At 39.5% G+C, this 20,223-nt stretch overlaps 1 protein-coding gene and 1 non-coding gene across 7 annotated transcripts in view; both read right to left on the reverse strand.

Moving 5' to 3' along the window:
• Hmcn1 (hemicentin 1) overlaps nt 1–20,223 on the reverse strand; it is a 469,150-nt gene that overhangs the window by 283,059 nt on the left and 165,868 nt on the right. For all 6 annotated transcript variants that reach the window (XM_039090457.2, XM_039090458.2, NM_001271292.1 and 3 more), the window contains 5 exon segments: nt 13,320–13,491; nt 10,997–11,103; nt 3,486–3,606; nt 2,328–2,591; nt 488–632 (listed from right to left, as the gene is read on the reverse strand). In XM_039090457.2, the coding sequence (XP_038946385.2) occupies nt 488–632; nt 2,328–2,591; nt 3,486–3,606; nt 10,997–11,103; nt 13,320–13,491 (809 nt within the window).
• On the reverse strand, nt 4,381–4,485 carry LOC120096425 (small nucleolar RNA U13). The gene has a single exon (XR_005492843.1). It is a non-coding gene; the product is annotated as a small nucleolar RNA U13 (small nucleolar RNA).

Consider the following 20,223-nt stretch of genomic DNA (forward strand, 5'->3'; position numbering starts at 1 on the left):
TCTCATGCAGTTTTAAATTTAAGTACTTGAAACTGAAAAGCTACATGTTAATAACTCACCAAGTGATAATATATCTAATTTTTGTAATTTTGTCATACCACCAGTCAGATTCACCCACTATAGCACATTTTAAATAGGAGCTGTAGACATTTTTAGCCCAAATTCAATGAAGCTAAAGTTTCCAAAGAAGTACTTTGCAAAGTGCCTTCCAGGGTCTAGTGTCTCATACTGAGCTGATAATTCTATAATCTTTGACTTGGAACCCTCAAATTACATAAAACACACACTGTATATACCCCCACGTTATGTGGAATATATTCTAGAATTTCTATTGTAGTGTATTCGCTCTCCTTTCCCATTACAACATGAACAGCCCCGGACTGTGTTCCAAAATGGTAAAGAAAAGAAGTGGTTTGTCAGGGAAAGAAGACAGAATTGGATGTGCATTTATGGCTCTAAACTACTACTGAGAGGAACATTTACACACTTTAAATATTGCTCTACTCCCAGGGCAATTCCATTTCTCACGAAGCTCAAAGTAAAGGGCAAAAGACTCTCAACCGAGCAGAGGATTCGGCCTGGCTGTAGGTAGTATCCTGAGGTCCTCGTGGGCATTGTAACTTTGGGAGCATCTAGGGAAAAAAAAAAAGAAAATGGGTAAGAAAGTCATCATCGTGATACAAAATAACTTCTATAGCTCCACCCAGAAGCTTCATACTGGAATGATGCTGACAAACCATCAGAATTCCAACTATTTTAACTACCATTATTTGAAGCAGATTCATTTTCATAGGTCCTTACTATGATAGTCATCAAACTAAAAATTCAGTTGATCTTCAAAGCACTGTTTTTAATCCACTACCAAGCTAAGAAAAAAATGCCAAATGACTTGCATTACATCATCAACTCTAGAATAGATTCTTATTCCAAATATGTAAAAACACGAGAAGAATCCACATATCTAAGAATTAAATACATAGGGCAACTTTTTCCTAAAAGAAATAATGAGAAGTATTTTTTTAAAGAATCCATCAAATTTCATGCATTCAAGAAGCCAATCCTCTTGAATGTTAACATGAGGAAATCTCGAGGTTGGCTCCATGCTTGTGATTGCACTGTGATCAAACAATAGATCTTGAGTATCCAAATCTCAGCCTCATACATAAAAGATAAGCTTCTGGCTCCCACCCAGCTTTGAAGACAATCTCTCTATGCCTCCATAGGCCAGGATTGGAGCTACAATTCTAAAGTAAGGAGGGAGACTAGGGGAGGGAGAAATGTAACTAAATTACAATCTCAAAATTAAAAGATGTTTACATTAAAAAAAACAAAAAAGATTCTTTTTACAGAAAACTGAGACCATTACAGAAAGCTACAAATGGTCATACTCTACAAATCAGTGGAACATGGGACCCCAGCCCCGAAGGATACACCTAAATCACAGTGCCTGCACCCAAGGCTCAGGGAGCATCATGGAAAGGGGGTAGAAAGACAGTAAGACCCAGAGAACCAGGAAGACTGCTATCAGAATGCACCTCCTAGAAATGTCAGGGAAGCTACACCAGGATACCTCAACAACATGGCTGCTTAAGCAAGACCTAAATAAAGACAATATCAATAGACATGCAATGCAAAAGGGGAGTCTCCTAGATCCCAACCCTAGACAAAGAGCTGCAGTTGACTAAACACTGCTGAGAAGAGAATTAGCCTCTCCCAGGGATCAGCCCAATACAATACAAAGTAGTTAGGCTGAAACCAAAGCAAAGCAAAGCCACCACCGGTAAATGGACTAAGGGGTTGTATTTCTCTCTCTCTCTCTCTCTCTCTCTCTCTCTCTCTCTCTCTCTCTCTCTCTCCCTCCCTCTCTCTCTCTCTCTCTCTCTCTCTCTCTCCCTCTCTCTCTCTCTCTCTCTCTCCACACACACACACACACACACACACACACACACACACACACACACATATATATATATATATATATATATCCATCTGTGTGTAACAATAATAATCAAAGAAAAAGAGACCATTTATTTGAGAAAAAGTAGGAGTAAAAATGGGAGGGACTGGAGAAAATAAAGGGAATGGGCGGGGATGTTTTCATATTTTAATTTTTTAATTTTAATAAATACTAAATTACATAATAATATACCAGGATGAAAAATAAAAGTAAAAAAAATCACAACAAATTATCTGCAAGTAAATGCTCAACTGGTGACAGAGTAGCAACATGGCAATATTAACTTTTACTTTATAGTCCATATTTTACCTGTGGCATAGTCCCCTTCAGTTATCAATTATTTTGCTGTTGAGTAAAACATTTATCTTACCTGGGACAATGCTGGAAAAGGAAACGCTTGACACTCTCTGGAAGAGATAATCCTCTTTGTCATAGCCTGTCACCTTGAGAAAGAAAGCTTCATCTGGTGGAATGAAGTCAGAGATATTCCAGATGCCGTAAGGTTTCCGATCTGGGTAATGTTTGACGGGAATGGTCTTAAGAGATCCCCCTGAGATACTCAGAAGTTCGAGGCGATCTACTCTAGCTGGACTAGAGATTCCAGAGGTGTTCAGTAGCACATACGTAGGTATCCCTACAAGAGAAAGGCATCGTCATGTACAAGTGTCACACAGTTGGGGTCATCTGTGTAATAAGTGTCATCAATGTAGTAGCATATACACACTCTAAGGATGTGTGCTCTACACTGACGGTCTAGTTACAGAGTTTTTCCTACAGAAAGACAGAGCTTGAAACACTGTAGGCAGTCATTGGACAGAATTTTAACTGTTCTTATACCAAGAAAATCAGAATTATGAAATATCATGTGATAGTTAATCCGGTAAACATTTTTCAAGATTCACTTTTTTATTCTTCCTAAAACTGCACAAATTAAGATAAGTTAGCCATGATATAGAAAGGGCTCTAAAGGCCACACACTGTGTAGCTGAGCCTGGCCGTTAGCACTAAGATAATAACCTTAGTGGGCTAATAGAATAGGAACAAGGACAAGCTTTCAACGTTAGCAATAATTTCATCTTGAGCAAAAAACAATACATGGTACACTTAATTTTCAATTTTCAGCAATACACATGCACTTCTACATGTAGACAAATCAGTTTACAAAATATTAATCTTTAGAAGTAAAACTACTAAGTGCTTTTCCAAATGCAGTTAAGCCTAAGAGTCAACTGGAGTGCTCAGGTCCCAACGTCTGCAACTGTGATTTAAAAGATGAAAGCAGAGTCCAGGAGTCCTGTTTATTAAGAAGCCCTCTGAGCTTCAGCTGCTTTCAGAGTCGCTCTGGGATGGCTGATCTTGGCCAGTACTTTGCAAAACACAAAGTGGCCCAAAGACACAATCACAAGCACATTGAGGAAAGATGGCTTTCTGTGCTCATCAATGCGATCGGCTGCCACAGACTTGCCCAGTCACACCATCAGGGCACAGCTCTCCCTTACACCACTTTAAGAGCCATGTGCACACTAACCTTGCACGGGTCTGCTCATTGTTTTTTTGAAGTCCAGCGTGGGCTTTCGAGAAAAGCCAGCTCGGAAATCGATAGTGCTGAGACCGGTGAGGCGAACAGAATGCCTTCCACTGCTGGAGGTCTGAAATGGATAAGGACGAGCCTATTCAGCAACTGGTCACAGCAATCGCCGCCGTGGGTGTGGCAAACTACAGAAGTTGACCATTGACATGTCAGAGCCACAGCCCTGACCCAGGTACTGCATCTGAATTTAGTTGTGAGTCTCCGTTCTGCAATGCAAATTTTGCAATGCATGTCTCATGTCGACTGCTCTAAAGTATAATTCAGCAAATATCACATACCTGGTGGTCAACAGTAAATATTCGGTCACTAATAAGTGGAGGCTAAAGTAAAAGTAAAATCTCCACATATGTCTGTACTTCCCCTTTGTGGCCTGTTGTCAGATGGTAGATGTTCAACAGACACGGATGAAATAAAAAACCAAGTTTTCCCTCACGAAGTCCACTCAAGTGCAATTCCAGAAAGTGTTTCCTAATTCTTTCCTTTTTTTTTATCTAAATGCATAAGGCTTGCTAACAGCAGACAGAGCAGTGATTCAATGGCTAAGTCTATGCTTCTCACCTCAGCATGACACCATCTACTAAGAATTAGCATTTGCTTCCTGCTCGGTTCCTCTCAAGGAGACTCTGAAGAGCTCTTACACCAACACCTACACCTATACCAGACTGTTCTGCTGGAGCCCAGGACAGGTAAGGCAAGGTCAGCGTTTTGAGGCAGCTGTTTTGATGCTAAAAACACACCATTGTCCTGGAATTGTGCATAGGAAGGTTTTCCTTTAAAAAAAAAAGTGGCAGAACTAATGAGCAAGGTGGACCACAGTCTTTTTTTTTTTTCACGTCAGACAAGTAATGTGCCCATGTCGTAACAAGGTTTAGTGGGCAGCACATGTCATGCATGCAGCGTGAACACCCAATCATCACGCTTTATGAACCAAAAGGATCTGGACCACAGTCTTGATTTCTGGTAATTTCCAGAGAGATTGCCAAGACTAAAGGGACATCCTGAAGGGCACTAGAATGAGCACCATGGAGAGCTCCTGGAATGGCAGAGGCTTCCTCCTTGGGCTTATTTTAGCTCAGTACTTCCTAGCCACCTAGGTGGAATGTATATGGATCTGTCTAATTTAAGGATGCTGGTTTGCTAAATGGTTGCCTACATTTAAAGTTCATTCAGGTTACTGACATGGAGCAGCCACTGCACACAAAATGCTTCTCTCTCTCTCTCTCTCTCTCTCTCTCTCTCTCTCTCTCTCTCAAGTACCAAAAATTTCACAGGTAGGAGTTTAGGATAACAATGTCCAGGTAGCCTTGGACTCTAAGGCATAGAAGATGCCCTTATTCTCCAACTTTGTGGTAGCCAGGGTAGCCTTCTAATGATCCTTGTTGTTATAAGAGTCCGAGGTGTCGATTAACCTTTCCCCGAAAAAAGGAAGCTCTGTATTTTTGGATTTTCAAATATGTAGATTAATACACACAACATGCTAATTTCTAGATGCCAAGTTGATGTCATTCAACGTAATAAGCAAGACAAGTGTACAGTTGATTTTCCATAAGCCACCAAGAGCCAGCTGCCGCATTCTATAAGGCCATAGTTCCAGTTCAGGCCCCTGGATTATAGAGGTAACAGCGTATGTCACTGCAGAGCTGAAACAAATCCCTTCTTTACTCATTAGATGCACCGACCGCTGACTTCTGCTACAGTGGCTAAGAATATTGCAGGTAAAACTTCAAATGGAGCACCCATCAACAAGGGTTTCAAAGTCAATCTGTCAAACCACATGAATATTAATGAGGACAGAACCTCCTTATATTAAGCCAATGAGGATTTCTAGTGGAACTAATTAAATTAAAATCTAATTAATAGAGTTAGATTCCATTTCCTTCTTGTGATCCTTCATAAAATAACAAATTTACTCAACACTAAAACCAAAACAATTATATATGTGCTTTCAAATGAAGATATACTATATGACATATATGCTCAAGAGACAGTTATTTAACTAATTAATTTACTCATGCATCAGCAACCCTCTAAGCAGCTGCGCAGTTTCTAACTTAGGCACCACAGTATTAAGCAATTATTATTTTCTCCAGGTTTTATGAAGTTAAAGAATGCTCTGGGATTCATTAAGATAATGAATGGTGGGTCTTGAACTACAATAGATTATCTCTTTTCAAGTATTTGCTCTTAAATGAGACATTCTTTCCAAATTAAAGCATATGATTATTTTCATCAGTCCCTTGAGAATTTCTGAGATACAGGTATCGTGTCAGGCATAAACATGTAATAATGCAAGCTCATTTTATATGTTATTCTGTGGGGCACGCCTCTTAGGATGAAAATGCCAGCAAGGAAAGGAATGTTCTCTAAGCATGGGATAAACTCGATTTAAAGACACACACACACCACACACCACACACACACACACCACACATACACCACACACCACACATACACCACACACACACACACACACATACATACACACACATGCATGTGTGCACACACACACAACACACATACACACACGTATACACGCATGCATGCGTGGACACACACATATTCACATACACACAAACATATGCAGTAGTGTATCTATATATTTATATCCACTCAAATTTATCTCTGCTCAAACAAACAAATCTCTTTAAATAAAAACATTCCATGTAGTTAACACGTTGATTTTAGGAGGCCAAAATAACTGGAAAGTTTTCTAGGAAAAGACTGTGATAAAATGCTCCATCTCCTCAAACACTAAATTAATGCTGTAAGCCAAGTTGTCTATAGACATTCATGGGTCACAGTTGAGGATGACAGCTGGACTCTCCTGTGTGGTCCTCTGTAGCACTGAGAGTGATTTACTAATGACTCTTAAATTCGCATTATGCCAGCAGACTGCACTGTGATGTGCATATGTACTATTCTTTCATAAAACCTTAAAAACTTACTAAGTACGTTCTTGTAATCACAATACATTTTATGTTAATACAGTAGTATTTCCTCGTTTGTAAATTTCTTGCAGTTATACAAATAAACACATCGAAAGCATTACCAAGGTTTGTTTGCATAGTGGCTGCTTGGATGTCAGCAAATATGAAGATACAGAATTTGATTGATAATGAAATCATACAGAGTTAAGGCTCACAGACACGGAACTTCAATAAGTTTTTTAAATATTACAGTGGGAGGGAATAAAGCATCTTTCACATTAAAAACTGTTGGAGATAATTTCAAGTATGAGTATCTTCTTCTACTCCTTCTCCTCTCCCTCCAACTCTCCAATGCCACCTATACCTCAAATTCATGAACTCTTCTTTAATTACTAACATTATATATGTGTGTATACATACATCCATGAGTATATGTATGTGTGTGTATATGCGTGCGTGCGTGCGTGCGTGTGTAGATACACCCTATCCTGTTGCATCCATCTGTAAATGTGTTTACAGTTGACCTCCCTATTGGGGAGCTGGTCCCTGGAGAAGACTGAGTCCCCCTCTCTCAACAGTCATTAATTGCCTATAGCTCTTCATCTAGGTGTAGGGCCTTGTGAACTGGTGTTGTCATTGTGCACATCTTATTTAGGCAACCCTGTCAACCTGGAGAATGCGCACTGGTATGCACTAAAAATTAATATGGCCATCTAAGCCAAAATAATTCTTCCAGTCTTAGAATCTCAAAATAGTCATGTGATATGGAGTATTCTCTTCTGTACTTACAGGATCATCTAGGGGTAGTTTATACAAATTTACTTAATGGAAACATACCCCAGGGGGAGTGTATTAAACTACAAATGATCACATTGATAATCCTAGGCTAATAGAAACATTTTGTATTATCTAAATCCATTATTTAATATCGTCATAGGGAGTTTCCCTCAAGTAGAAGGAGACAAAACTTGGCTCATGGAGTTTCAGTGGTAGTGGACTTATATTCTGTGCAGCTATATATTAACTGCAGCTGTCTGAATGGAAAATTCATATTGCTTCTCAGAAATGAGATCCAGAATTTGTAGTTTCCATATAAATGGAAACTTGGGGGCATAAAACAGCATTCTCTCCTGTTTTTAATAAAATTTTGTGTTCTTTTCAGTTACTTCTGTTCTGTATGTTTTACCTACCTCAGAGGTAAGTTAAAACATTTGCATCATGGATATGATTAGAGAAATGAGTTGACTCACTGTCTGTGCAAAAAGGGGCCCCCAAAATGTCATAGGAAAGTGTTTGCAAGATAAAGCACAAGAGAAATGAGCAAGCCACTCCAGGAGGATTCAAATCATTAAAGGCCCCCATCCCAATACATCAGCTTGTAGGCGAACTAAAATGGCCACTTTCTTAGACACCATCAATGTAAACATTAATTTTTTACTCATAAATATTTACATAGTTCTTGTTTGTGCACTGTGACCTCTCTGGTGATAAAACTCTAGCAGCAATAACCAGAGAGAAGAAAGTCTCTACAAAAATATAATTATGATAAAAGAAAAAGGTGAATCTAAGAGAGGTATAGGCAGCTAGAAGGAAAGGTGGCATTTTAGTCTATCTTTGACAAGACTTGACTGGCATTTGAGTTGAATCTTGGGGAATAATCATAAGTCAGACTGAAAGGAAAGGCATTCTATGGAGAAGGAATGAACTGATAGAAGAAAAAATAGCTGGATGAGGTAGTGCCACAGGCCTTTAATCCTTACACTCAGGAGATAGGCAGATCTCTGTGAGTTCAAGGTCAGCCTGGTCTACACACTGAATTCCAGGATAGCAAGAGCTATACAGTGAGACCCTTTCTTCAAAACAAAACAAAAGCATGGGGCAAAGGAGAAGATAATAGGACTGGCTCAAATTTCAATGACTAAATTTATCTAGCATATAAATGTAAGTGATACAAGAAAACCAGAAGAGTGGTCGAAGCCAAATCTCATGGGCTTTAAATGTCTTATGATCATAAAAAAGACTGTTTTTTCATACTTGCAATGAAGTGTTATTGGAAACATTTAAAAGTCATCATTAATTTTTCTGGTATAGCAGACATTTTCCAGATAGCACAGAGCAAGGGAGATACCATGAAGGATACCATATCTCATCTTAGCTCTCTTGTTGGGAAAGCACACATAGAGAACATTGGTCATTTAGCAGCTGTCTAAAAGGGCGACCCAATGTCAGTAGCAATATTTATGTCAGTAGACATAACTGCATTTATTTTGTTTCAAGCTGATGGGTTCTTTTGGTATTTCCTATAGGAACAAGATAAGTTTATCATCTGTAAAGCGTACTTCAATGCTTATAATGTGCTTAATTCTTGTTACCATTAACTGCAAACTAGGAATCGCGTTGACCAGAAGCAGAGGTTCTTTAGTGAGAAGTAGGGTGAATTTCAGGCAATGTGAAAATAGATATGGTGCCTTCTTCAGTCTTCTCTTAATTATAGGGAACTGAGTTTAGACACTTGTCTAAACAGAGATTTTAGTGCCTTGCCATCATCTTCTCACTCTCTCTGCTTACAGAGTAACCTTCGGAACTCTGCTGTTCTAATTATCAATTAAACCGCTTAGAGCACACTAAACAGACAGTATGCAACATGGTCAGAAGTAAACACTGAGAACTGATGACTGACTAAATAGGTATGTCAAGCACAAGATAAATTGACTCTAAATCCTACAATTCCTCTAGGCAAGAGTTTTACAGAGGAAAATTGGCTGGTAGCAATCCAAGTCACCTGGAGGAAAGTTCAAATGCCCCACAGACATAAATAAAGGGGCATGGCTTGCATAGCTCTTCCAGCCAACAATGGATACCTTATTGCTATGATTCAGAAAGCAACAAGAGAATACCTGACTGTCAATTTAGGACACTGATGGCTTAGGTTATGCTTCAATTAAATCATTTGAGAGATTGAGAGGCTTGACTCTTCACAGCCCTTCCTACTGTGGTTAAAAACAAAACAAAACAGACTCAGCACCAGTCATATTTTAGGCACGTTGACCAAAACAACAATAACATCACTTTTAGCCATGTTAATTCAAAATAGCAGAGTAGAAAAAATGCTTCATTATTGCCATCCAGTATATACTGCATACCTACTGTGTGCATGGTACAGGGTTTTATAAAACAGTTGTGACCCTTTATGATCTATTCATTAACAAACAGCCAGATTGCATTAATATTGATCGCCTTTGCCCCTGCACTCTAAAGATCATCTGCTCCCCAAACCCATTCTACACTTCAGAGTATCTCTGCAGGGTTAGAGCTCTGATTTTATATATATATAAATATATATATATATGAGAAAAATAATGTACATTGAAAATCAAAGTCTGCCTGGCATGGAAAATCCCCAGAGAATGTCTGGGATGGACCAGCCCCATGCGCATGCACATTCCCAGCATTCCTGTAATTTGAATGCTCATCTGATGAAGCCCATTTATTATGTTGGGAACCTGAGGTAATGAAAACCACTCTTGCAGGTACTGTCACAGGGATTCTGGAGCAAAAGGATTTTGGGAAGCTGCTAAGGATGCTGCTGGGTAGCGAGGGAAACGATACAGGAAAATGCAGGACCGAAGCACACTTTGTTAAGCCCGCTCCTGTGGCGAGCATTTGGAGTTTATGCCTTACTGGTCTGAAAGCTACTCCTGAGTGGTATTAAAGCCTCAGCAGAACAATCTTTTCCTGTTCTCGGGGAAACCCTCTCACACATAAAAACACAGACGCTTGAGATGGAATAAGGCCAGGGCATAATGAAAAGGCTGTGGAACACTGGCAATCGCTCCAGTGGCCCACCGCAGCCAGTTACACACATAATCAACAACAGCGTCATACCTATGATTTACGGTATTCCGAATTTTACTGTGTTACATTCTTTACTGCATATTGATAAAATAATTCAAGGAAACAAATGCTATTTTTATTAAAGAAAATAATCACTGCACCTCTAGCAAATAACGGCAGCCAACAGTCCTTGACACCTTGCCTTGTGCTATTTCATATATATGAGCTTACTTCTCAGCCCAGCTCCACATTGTAAAGAGCTACCACTGTCACGTGAGAGAGGACAGCAAGAAATACAGAGGTTCCACGCCCAAGCAGTCCAGCCTGTGGGTGCTGTTCAACCCCACGCTGTTCCACCCAGAGCCCCACAGCCCTAATCATTGTTCTCCACTGGCTCTGTTGTCTGCTGATTCTGGAAGCAGGGAAATGGATGGCACCATCAGTGCACAGCTTGAATGATAGGCAAACTGCCCAAGAATTTCCATCCCTGTTCCAGAACCTCACGGATGCTAATGGTCATCACAGCAACACTACCCAACTTATGTGCTCCAGACCTCCCACACATGTACTTTCATTAAAAGTGTTCTCCGGGACGGCAAGAATATATAAATAAGCTATTTTATATCCTTTACAAAGCATGCCAACTTGAAAAGAAAATAACAAACAGGCGGGGAAATCGCACAGTACCTTCACTGTCCACATTCCAGCTTCGGGCTCTTTGACGTTCACCACCTTGGCAGAGTTATGGATATTTAACAGCTCATTCAAGCCAAACCCCTTTTTTATCAGCTTCCCTGGAAGACAAAACAGAGGTAGAAATCATGATTTCTCTCCCAGTTAAACAGATCGACTATTTCAACAGGCAAAAGCCTCGGGATATGATCAGATTTTCAATAACAGGTTTTTTTTAATAAGTATTGGTGTATATTACTTAACAGATGTTTGTGTCCAGGGCTCAAAATGCTGTGCTATTTTCATCTAAAATATACTTAATTGTGGGCTTCTGGGCGCCACGACTGAAGCGACGGATCCCCATGTGTTAGGTGTTTGACAGTCATGTGAGAATAGCGACCGATGAGCTGTCACTCCACCTCTAAAACCAGCCCAGAGAACAATCGTCACGTTGCTAAGAAGCTACGTTCAGTCACTAGAGACAGGTAGACTGCATACAGACAAAGTCCAGACTGAAATACAGGTCTCTCTGGAGGTCAGAGTAGATGCTACTAAGGGTGAGTATCCTGAGTAAACCTCTGTACAAAGTACAGGGCCTGATAAGCAGTTTTCCACTGGATGCAGGAGAAGGTGCACTGTCAAAGGATGATTACAGCATAGCACTATAACAGAACGAGTGGTACCATCTCCTATCTGGTGGATAGTTACCTTCCATAACTACTGGCTGGGATGTAAGGAGAAAAATAAATAAGATGGAGCTAAGCCTTAGTTTTCTTTACCTCTGACCTCCCCATGGTCTCTTTCTCAGGTACCGTACTTTAAATAATCAAAAGACTGGCCACCACTGTGTGCCCAGGGGGCCGTTAAGCAGTAGGAACATGAGCCAATGAGTCCAGCTTTTCAGGGTAGCATGTGAGCAGAATGTGGCTGCAGCAGACAAATGCACACCAAGACCAGCACTCCACAGTCTTAAAAAGGAGGTTTTACTTCCTTTGTAAATTTCAGTGTTTGGCCAGTGTGGATGCTGACTCTGAACAACATTTCATATGCTTGCAGGAATTATTTCACACTCTTACTGGAATTGTTTGCATGTATGGTGCAAATGAAGAATAGAGTTGCTGCCTTCCCCTTCATAAATATCATCAAAGTACAGGAGACACCAAAACCACAGTAGAAATGAAACCATTTCCTCAGAACCAGCAGGTAGGCTTAGTACAAATATGAGAAAAAATGAGATTCCTTCATTCTCAGATTTCCTCTTCAGTGTGAGTCTCATCTTGAAAACCTTGTCATAAAATACAAGCGAGCAAACGTAAGTTAAAACATTCATTCACCCGCTAAGAATGTGCCAAGTGCTCTACCACTGAAATTTAGTGCCAGCCTAACTCCGATTTGTCTATCTACCTGTCTGTCTGTCTGCCTACCTACCTATCTGCGTGTATCTGTGTCTGTGTGGCTTATGTATGTGCATGTGTCTGCATATGAACACAAGCACACACATGGAATCCAAAGGCTACTTCAGGTGTCCGCTCGGGTCTTTTACCTTGATGTTCTGATGCAGGGTCTCTCATAGCATTTTCCACAGCTGCTTATGCCAGCTCCATGGCCTCCAGGTATCCTGCTGTCTGCCTCCCATCTTGCCCTGGGAGTACTGCATTTGCAGACATGTGCTACTGTACTTGGCTTATTATATTAGTCCTAAATATTCAAACTCAAGCCCCCATGCTTTTATGGAAAGGCTATTACCCACCAAACCATCTCCCTCGCCCATTAAATCTGACTTTTAGAGACTTTTATGTTTGTTTAAACTGGTCTGGAAAATGACAGTGAAAATTTAGAAAGTTATTTTATTTTAGAAAGTTAATTTAGAAATAGCTATTTTAGGGACTCGTTCAGAAAATTAAAAGATGGTAAATTTTACAGAATAAATTACTAATTTATATATTATATAAATTAAAGCATTGACCCAAAGACATAGTTCAGGGGTAAAGGGACTAGATAAGCAGTTTAATCTCCAATGATATTTAGGACATTATTATATAATGTGTTATATAATAACATGTGTGCTATATAAAAATATAACATTTAGATATTTTCCCATGTGGATAATTAACTACAATAAAATTCATGAATGTAATTTGTTTAAATATGAGAAAATTTAACATGTTCATCCTCATGCTAATTCAAAAACACTCAAGACTAATAAGTCATTTCAAACATCTACAGTCACTTATGAATGCTTTGAACGTATTGATAAAGCTGAATTAATTGGAAAAGTGTGCAAAAAGTGCCCTTCTCTGATCTTCATATTTAATAATCAGTGTGTGATTCATCTTACCGAAAGGATTGCGAATTTCAATCACGGGAGAAGGGCCACTCAGGGACACAGTAACTTCTTTGAGGCTGGGATCAAAAGGAATTTTCCAAGTATTTACAGCGTGTTCCAAATGGTCGGTGGATAAGAGGTGAACCTTGGAGGCCTGCACCGCTTCTTCCACCCACTTCAACACCTGTGGAAGGAAGAGAAAGGTGTGAATGGCGCCTGAGACGGATGTAGGTTTCCTCACTTCCGGCTCAGGGCTTGGCTGGGTAAAGCCCTGACTCTGAGGCTCGGCTCATCCTTCCCCTACCTCTGTGTGCTGTAGGCTCCCAGTAAAATGCTAGCTTAACCGGCGCTCCAATCCCAACTTTTCCATCTTGGATTATTATTAACAATTAAACTTCCGGTTATACGCCATGAGATGAAACCCAGAGAGGCATTAAAATTGTCTTCTACATGTGAAGAAAAATAGAAAGAATCTGTCTTTCAAAAACATTTGTTCTGGATTTCATTCATTCTAGGCACATTTTTAAAAGAACTAATGGATTGCCAAGTGGAATCTGGACAGATTTAATATTTTAAATGGTATTAAAGTAGTCTTGGTAGGTCATACTATTCTACTTTTGGAAAAATAGTTTGTCTCAACAAAATAGCCTGGGTGTTTTTTTTGTGATAAAATGAATAAATATCCCCCAAATAATGGGAAAGGCAACAAAAAAATTAAAAACAAACAGATAAAGAAACAAGGAAAAAAATAGCAAAGTATTTCAGCTTCAAATCAAATCAAGAATCACATAGAACAATAGTCCTTAAAGATATATTACAAAATTAAATTCTAGAAAGGTGCAAACATGGCAAACATCCACTTCATCTAATTTTACAACAAACAATTTCCCCATTAGATAAATGGTGCATGTTTAGCTAAGTAGCAATGAACTGATGTTAACTCTCTGTCTTGGTCAAATTTATATCATTTCCATACTTGCTATGCCCCTTTACTTCTTAGCATCACGGTCCTAAACACAACTGACTCCTGAGCAAATATTAAATTTTAAAATATTTAAAATGTTTTATTAAAATATTAAAAATTCAAAAAATATTAAATTTCAGTGCAAAGAGGCACAAGCTAAGTAACCAAGCAACATACTGAACACTGTTTATATTTCCTATTCAAACATCCTTTTCCTTTTCTTTATTGTTTCTCCTAAAGAGTGTGGAAAAGGGGGAAACCAATTAGTATAGTTAGCAGTATGACACAGTTATGTTCACTATAAAAATAAATGTGCATTAGTCAAAGTTCTCTCCCAGATACTTTGTATTGATGGACATATGTTTGCTTATTTAGTAACAGCTTTTTTGTTCTGCACTGGTTTTTTTTCTTTGCTTTTATTATATAGCATTTATTTTTTCATACATACTCTCGACATTGCTTCCAGGATAAAGAACACATATATCTCTGTGTATCTAAAACCAGGTGGCATGGGACAAAAATCCTAAAGGCAGCCTGTGTGCTAATGGTAAAGAGATCCATTGTAATAATGTCAAAAATCACATCTTCTCTTTGTTTGCTTATAGATATAATGTCTCAGCTATCCCCACTGGTATTGAACTCACTACAGAATCAAGGCTCTGCATAACCCCCGACCATTGAGCTTCCACTTGCAAAATGATTGGATTATAGACACACTGCCACTACTGCAGGCTTAAGCAAGAGAATGCAGGAGGAAACCACAAATGCTTGTTGAACTATGGAAGCTCCATCACACCACTCTCAAATAACCGACACTAGAATAATATTAGTTTGTTCCTCCCTGTGGTAATTTGAATAGATACGGCTCCCATAGGCTTGTGTGCCTGAATGCTTGACCATAGGGAGTGGCACTATTAAGAGAGGCCTCTGAAGTCTCATATATGTTCAGGCCACGCCCAGTGACATGGTGCCATTCTGCTGACTGCAGATCAACTCTCACCTCCTCCAGCCCCTCATCTACCTGCACACTGCCATGCTTCCCACCATGCTGATAATGGATTGAACCTCTGAAACTGTAAGCCAGCCCCAAGTAAATATTGTCCTTTATAAGATTTGCCTGGTCATGATGTCTCAGCACAGAAATAGAAACCCTTAAACGTTCCCCAAATAAATATTACTTTCTGGTGATGCATGTCAACAAAAAAAGTCATAGACAGATAAAACAATCAGTGAATGACAAGTGATTTATGTAAAAGAGGGGAAGGGCAAATCCATACTAGGTATCAGGAAGGTTGTGACCAAATGTACAAGAACACTCCAGATAGGCAGCAAACAGGAGTGACTCCCTCCATCTAGGGAAGTGTTCAGATATATGATGAGCTGAAGACCCAGGGCAGCGCACACCAGAGGTGCTGTCTATCCATGTTGATTGCAGCACTGTTTGCTATAGCCGAGATGAATGAAGAAAGAAAATGCGGCACCCCTACCAAATGAAGTTTAAAAAAAAATAAATACAACCGTCTCACGTGCAAGGAAATGGATGGAAGTGGAAGATTTATTGTGTAAAGAAAGATCAGCCAAACTCAAAGAGAAATATTACATGCTTCCATAAAGGCTAGCTAGTTTTATGTATACACATGTAACACAGACAGACAGACACACAGACACACAGACACACACAACTTGAAAATGGACTATGCGTGTGATAAATATATCTAATGATATATGGAAATGGGAAGAAATGATAATGATAATGAAGGATGGAAAGACAAATATTGTGTTTTCTTATATGTAGATTCTAGACTTAAATACACACATCCATGCATATATGACAGAAAAGCAGAAAGGAGGCATGGGAAGGGAACAGTGGGTGAGGAAATGAGAGAAACAGGAGACAAATTGCAACCATGTGTGTGTGTGTGTGTGTGTGTGTGTGTGTGTGTGTGCATTCATGTTGAGTAATTAAACCATGTATCTGTTACAGAGAGAAGTATACACACACACACACACACACACACATACAAGCACAAACACAGATGATATATAGATAAGATAGATGATAGTAGATAGATAGATAGATAGATAGATAGATAGATAGATGATAGATAGACAGACTGACCATAGAAGTCATTAAGTTGTGCACTTAATAAAACTGTCAAAGAAGAATAATAATGGAATCATCTCATAAATATGGTTCCATAAACCAGACTAAGACCTTTGGAATTCTTCACAAAGCTCCTCTTGAAAATTACTAACATGCTGAAAGAGTGAAAGTGATGCATTTCAAAGAAAACTGTCATGCCATCATGAACAAGTTCAAAAGAACATGTGTTCCATAAATCAAGTGATAGATATATTTCCTTCAAGTTTAACCTTATAGAGCACCTGAGTTTCCTATATGTATACCATCACAACTTTGCAAAGAAGCAGGTGCTATTATTTAAAGAGCTTTTTGTAATCATTCATGATTGATTATGAAGGTATGACTGGTCCTTTTCATCAAATTTCCCCACATGACAACAGAAACCAGGCCAATTGTAACTAATATTTGACATTTCTAAAACATATGAGGTAATAATCAGCGTTGACATTTTTATGAAAACAGCTTTAAAGATTTGCTTTTTTTCCAGAAAACACAAAGAACTAATTTAGTGTCTGAGAAAGCAATCAATAAATTTAGGCAATAATAAAAACTTATTTACAGTCTGAAAAGGGAGGAAGGAGAGAAATTAAGCAAACCAACAGAATATCTATTCTTCAAGAAAGACCAGCATGGTCATGGCAGGTTCTCAGGTAAAAGGTGGGTAAGGCTTAGGAAGCGAGTACCACTATCAGTCCATCACATCTAGCAGGGACACAGGAAAATGAAGGAATCCACATACAGTACTGGGGAGATTACAAGTTAGTGCATCCCCTACGGATATCAGTACAGGAATTCTTTTTTTAAATCCTAAGAAATAAAACCACCACATGATCTAGCTACCATATGACTCACTCTAAGTATACATCTGAAATAAATCTAAATAAGAATATCACAGGGATTCCTGGAATTCTATGTCCGTTACAGCACTGCTCAGCATGACTATGCTGAATAACATGCCTATACACTATCATCAGATGAATGGACAACATGGCACTTATACACACTGGAATCTTCTCCAGCTGGCAAAAAAAGTGAAGAAGTGAAGCTATGACTTTGACAGGGAAATGAGTGGAACTGGAGGTCATTACACCAAGTGAAGCAGGTCAGATTGCACAAGTCAGATTGTGTTTTTCTCATCGATGCATAGAATCAAGAGTTGAAAAGAAAGAGTCTGTGAGACTGAAAGTAAAAGGGGGACTATTTGTGTGGGAGGAAGGGCACCAGTGGGAGGGTGAAGCAAGAGAAGATAGGAAGGGGAATGAGAGACGAGTGCCATATGTAAAATATATTCTCATAAGACGTGAGCAGGAGCATTGGCACTGAAGAAGAGAGAGAGAGCGGTGGGAAGTGAACACGGACACCAGACGGTGCTGGGATGGTGAATCTGATCACTGTCAGAATGACAACCCTTTATTTAATACCCCAATTGTAAGAAATATTTTTAAGGAAGTACAAAACAAAAAGAAGCAGCCAACATCTCCGGGTAAATAATGAAGTGGTTTTATTGAGTAGAGACATAGTGAATTTATTTTCATGCATACCCTTCAGTAAGTTATCAATCTATCTCTGTGTTGCTTCCAAAGTTACATCTCTCCTTCAAATACAATGTAGTGAGGTTATACATTACTGGAAACCTATCCAAGTCCTAAGCATTCTTGAGAAAATGACCGCCTTCCTAAAAGCAGATGTATTTTTCTTAGGGCAAGTGCATTCAGAGGCTGCAGAACATAAGCTGGTGTTAGACACATTTAATATCACTTTCAATTCATCAGCACAACATTTATGGGATTTTTCACAAAGAGATTATCCTGTATCATAACAATACTTCTTGGGAAAGACATAGTGCAGACTCCACCAGGAGCCTCGGATCACTCTGCTATCCACTACTAAGAAGAGTCTAATTGAAAACAGCTGCAGCTCCAGTTATGAAGAAATGCAGATACTATCAACATGGACAGAAACGTATCCATGCGAGCTGCAGAATGCGCCCTGAGGTCTCTGGCTTCTCAGGTTGCCAGACACAGAGCGAAAACCTCGCTAATTGTCTGACCGTGGGGAACATTCTCCTGAGGTTAGGAATGATCTATTATAACGACAAAAGAGATGAAATAGAATGGAGTCTCTGGGTTGTGCGTTGCTATCAACACAGTACTTTTTAAGCCACCAGGGAACCATCGATGGCATTTTAAAGGTTTTAATGTAGAAGTTGTTCTCTAGTTATTCCTAGCAGTTTATATGTACAATGGGCCTTGGAGACAGACTGACGAATCCAGCTCCTTAATTTGATAGATGAGAAAAATCATATCTGAAGTTAGTTCTTGCGTTGTTTTAATCTACCCAGACTTATACTGGCTCAGCAAGGCACATTTTCTTTTTTACTTAAACTCCTTTGTGTTCATGAAGATGCTCTTGGCAGTACAACCTATACAATGACTGATACTGTGCCTAAGTGCACACATTTATTTGATTCTGGAACAAGGCTCTGATGTTTCGAAGTGGTCTGTGTTGTTACGTTTTGATGAAATATACAGGGGAAAATTGAGCACAAATTAATGAGCAGAACCTGAGTAGTTTTGTTAGGAACATGTTCTAGTTTGATGTTTTGAAACTGCTAAAACATTAACAAGAGACAACTCATTGGAGGAAAGCATCTATTGGGATTATATTATACATCCGAGTCTCGGCCCATCAAGGAATGAAGTCAGAATAGGAACTCAAAGGCAGTAACATGGATCAAGGCTGCCTGCTAGCCTACTCACTCTAGTCCTGTGCTAACCTGGCCGGTGCTGCCCATAGTGATCTGGAACCTCCTGCATCAATTAATAATTAACATAATCCCTGACAGAAATGCTCGCCAGCCAATCTGTTCTGGGAAATTCTTGGAGAACTGTGAACACTTAGTGTTGTGGTTTGCCCTGGAGTTATCTGTATTTTGATGCTAATTCCACTCACTACCCCAAGGACAGCAGCCTAGTTACATACTCAGGACTCTGGTGACTTCACCAGAAGCTTCTCCTCATTTAATTTGTAAAATACAGGTGAGGGCAGGTACAGGATAGAAGGAGGCCTGTCATTGGACGGGAAGGAAAGATGGGTGGGGGAAAAGTTTGAAGGAAGAGGAGGAGTTGGGAACAGAAGAAGGAGGAGACAGAAGCTATGGTGGAGAGATCATGGAGGCTGACATTAAGATTCAACTCTGTGTATTTACAGGTTGTTATGAATGTTCTTGAGGGATGGATGTGTACCGGGCTTTGTATGTTTAGGTGGGCAATTGTATCTTATCAATTGGGTCAAAGGTTATTGTGTTGTGTGTTCTTTCACGTGCAGATTTGAGAGTGTACGGTGGCTAGTCTGGGCCACCACACAGTTGGATGTGTGTTTCTGGCATGGAAGCCTGCCTTGGGAACTAGATAGGTAGGGAGGTTGCTGCCAGGCTCAGAGAGAGGCCTTCAGCAGTATGATATGGGCTGGAGCAGAGCGGATGAGACGCTTTGCTGACTCAGACCATATATCTAGCAGATGTCTTGGGGGCACTGCGGTGTAGACCTAGTGGGGATAAAACACAGCGTTTTATTTTTTTTATATTTTTACAACAACAACTTTGGGATGTGCTACTACTTAGCAGCAGGGGTATTTACAGTGCTCATGACGCGCAGATTCTCCCAAGAACTTTCTACTGATTTTCACAAGAGCCCTGGCACAGAACTTCCATGCACAATTATCTCAATTTTAGAGATGAGTAAGAGTGATTTATCCTTGCCAAAGTTTGTAAGTCACAAAATTAGCAACAAAGCAACACATGCCTTTTG

Source organism: Rattus norvegicus, chromosome 13 (genome assembly GCF_036323735.1).
Source record: "Rattus norvegicus strain BN/NHsdMcwi chromosome 13, GRCr8, whole genome shotgun sequence".
In the NCBI taxonomy this organism is placed as follows: Eukaryota; Metazoa; Chordata; class Mammalia; order Rodentia; family Muridae; genus Rattus; species Rattus norvegicus.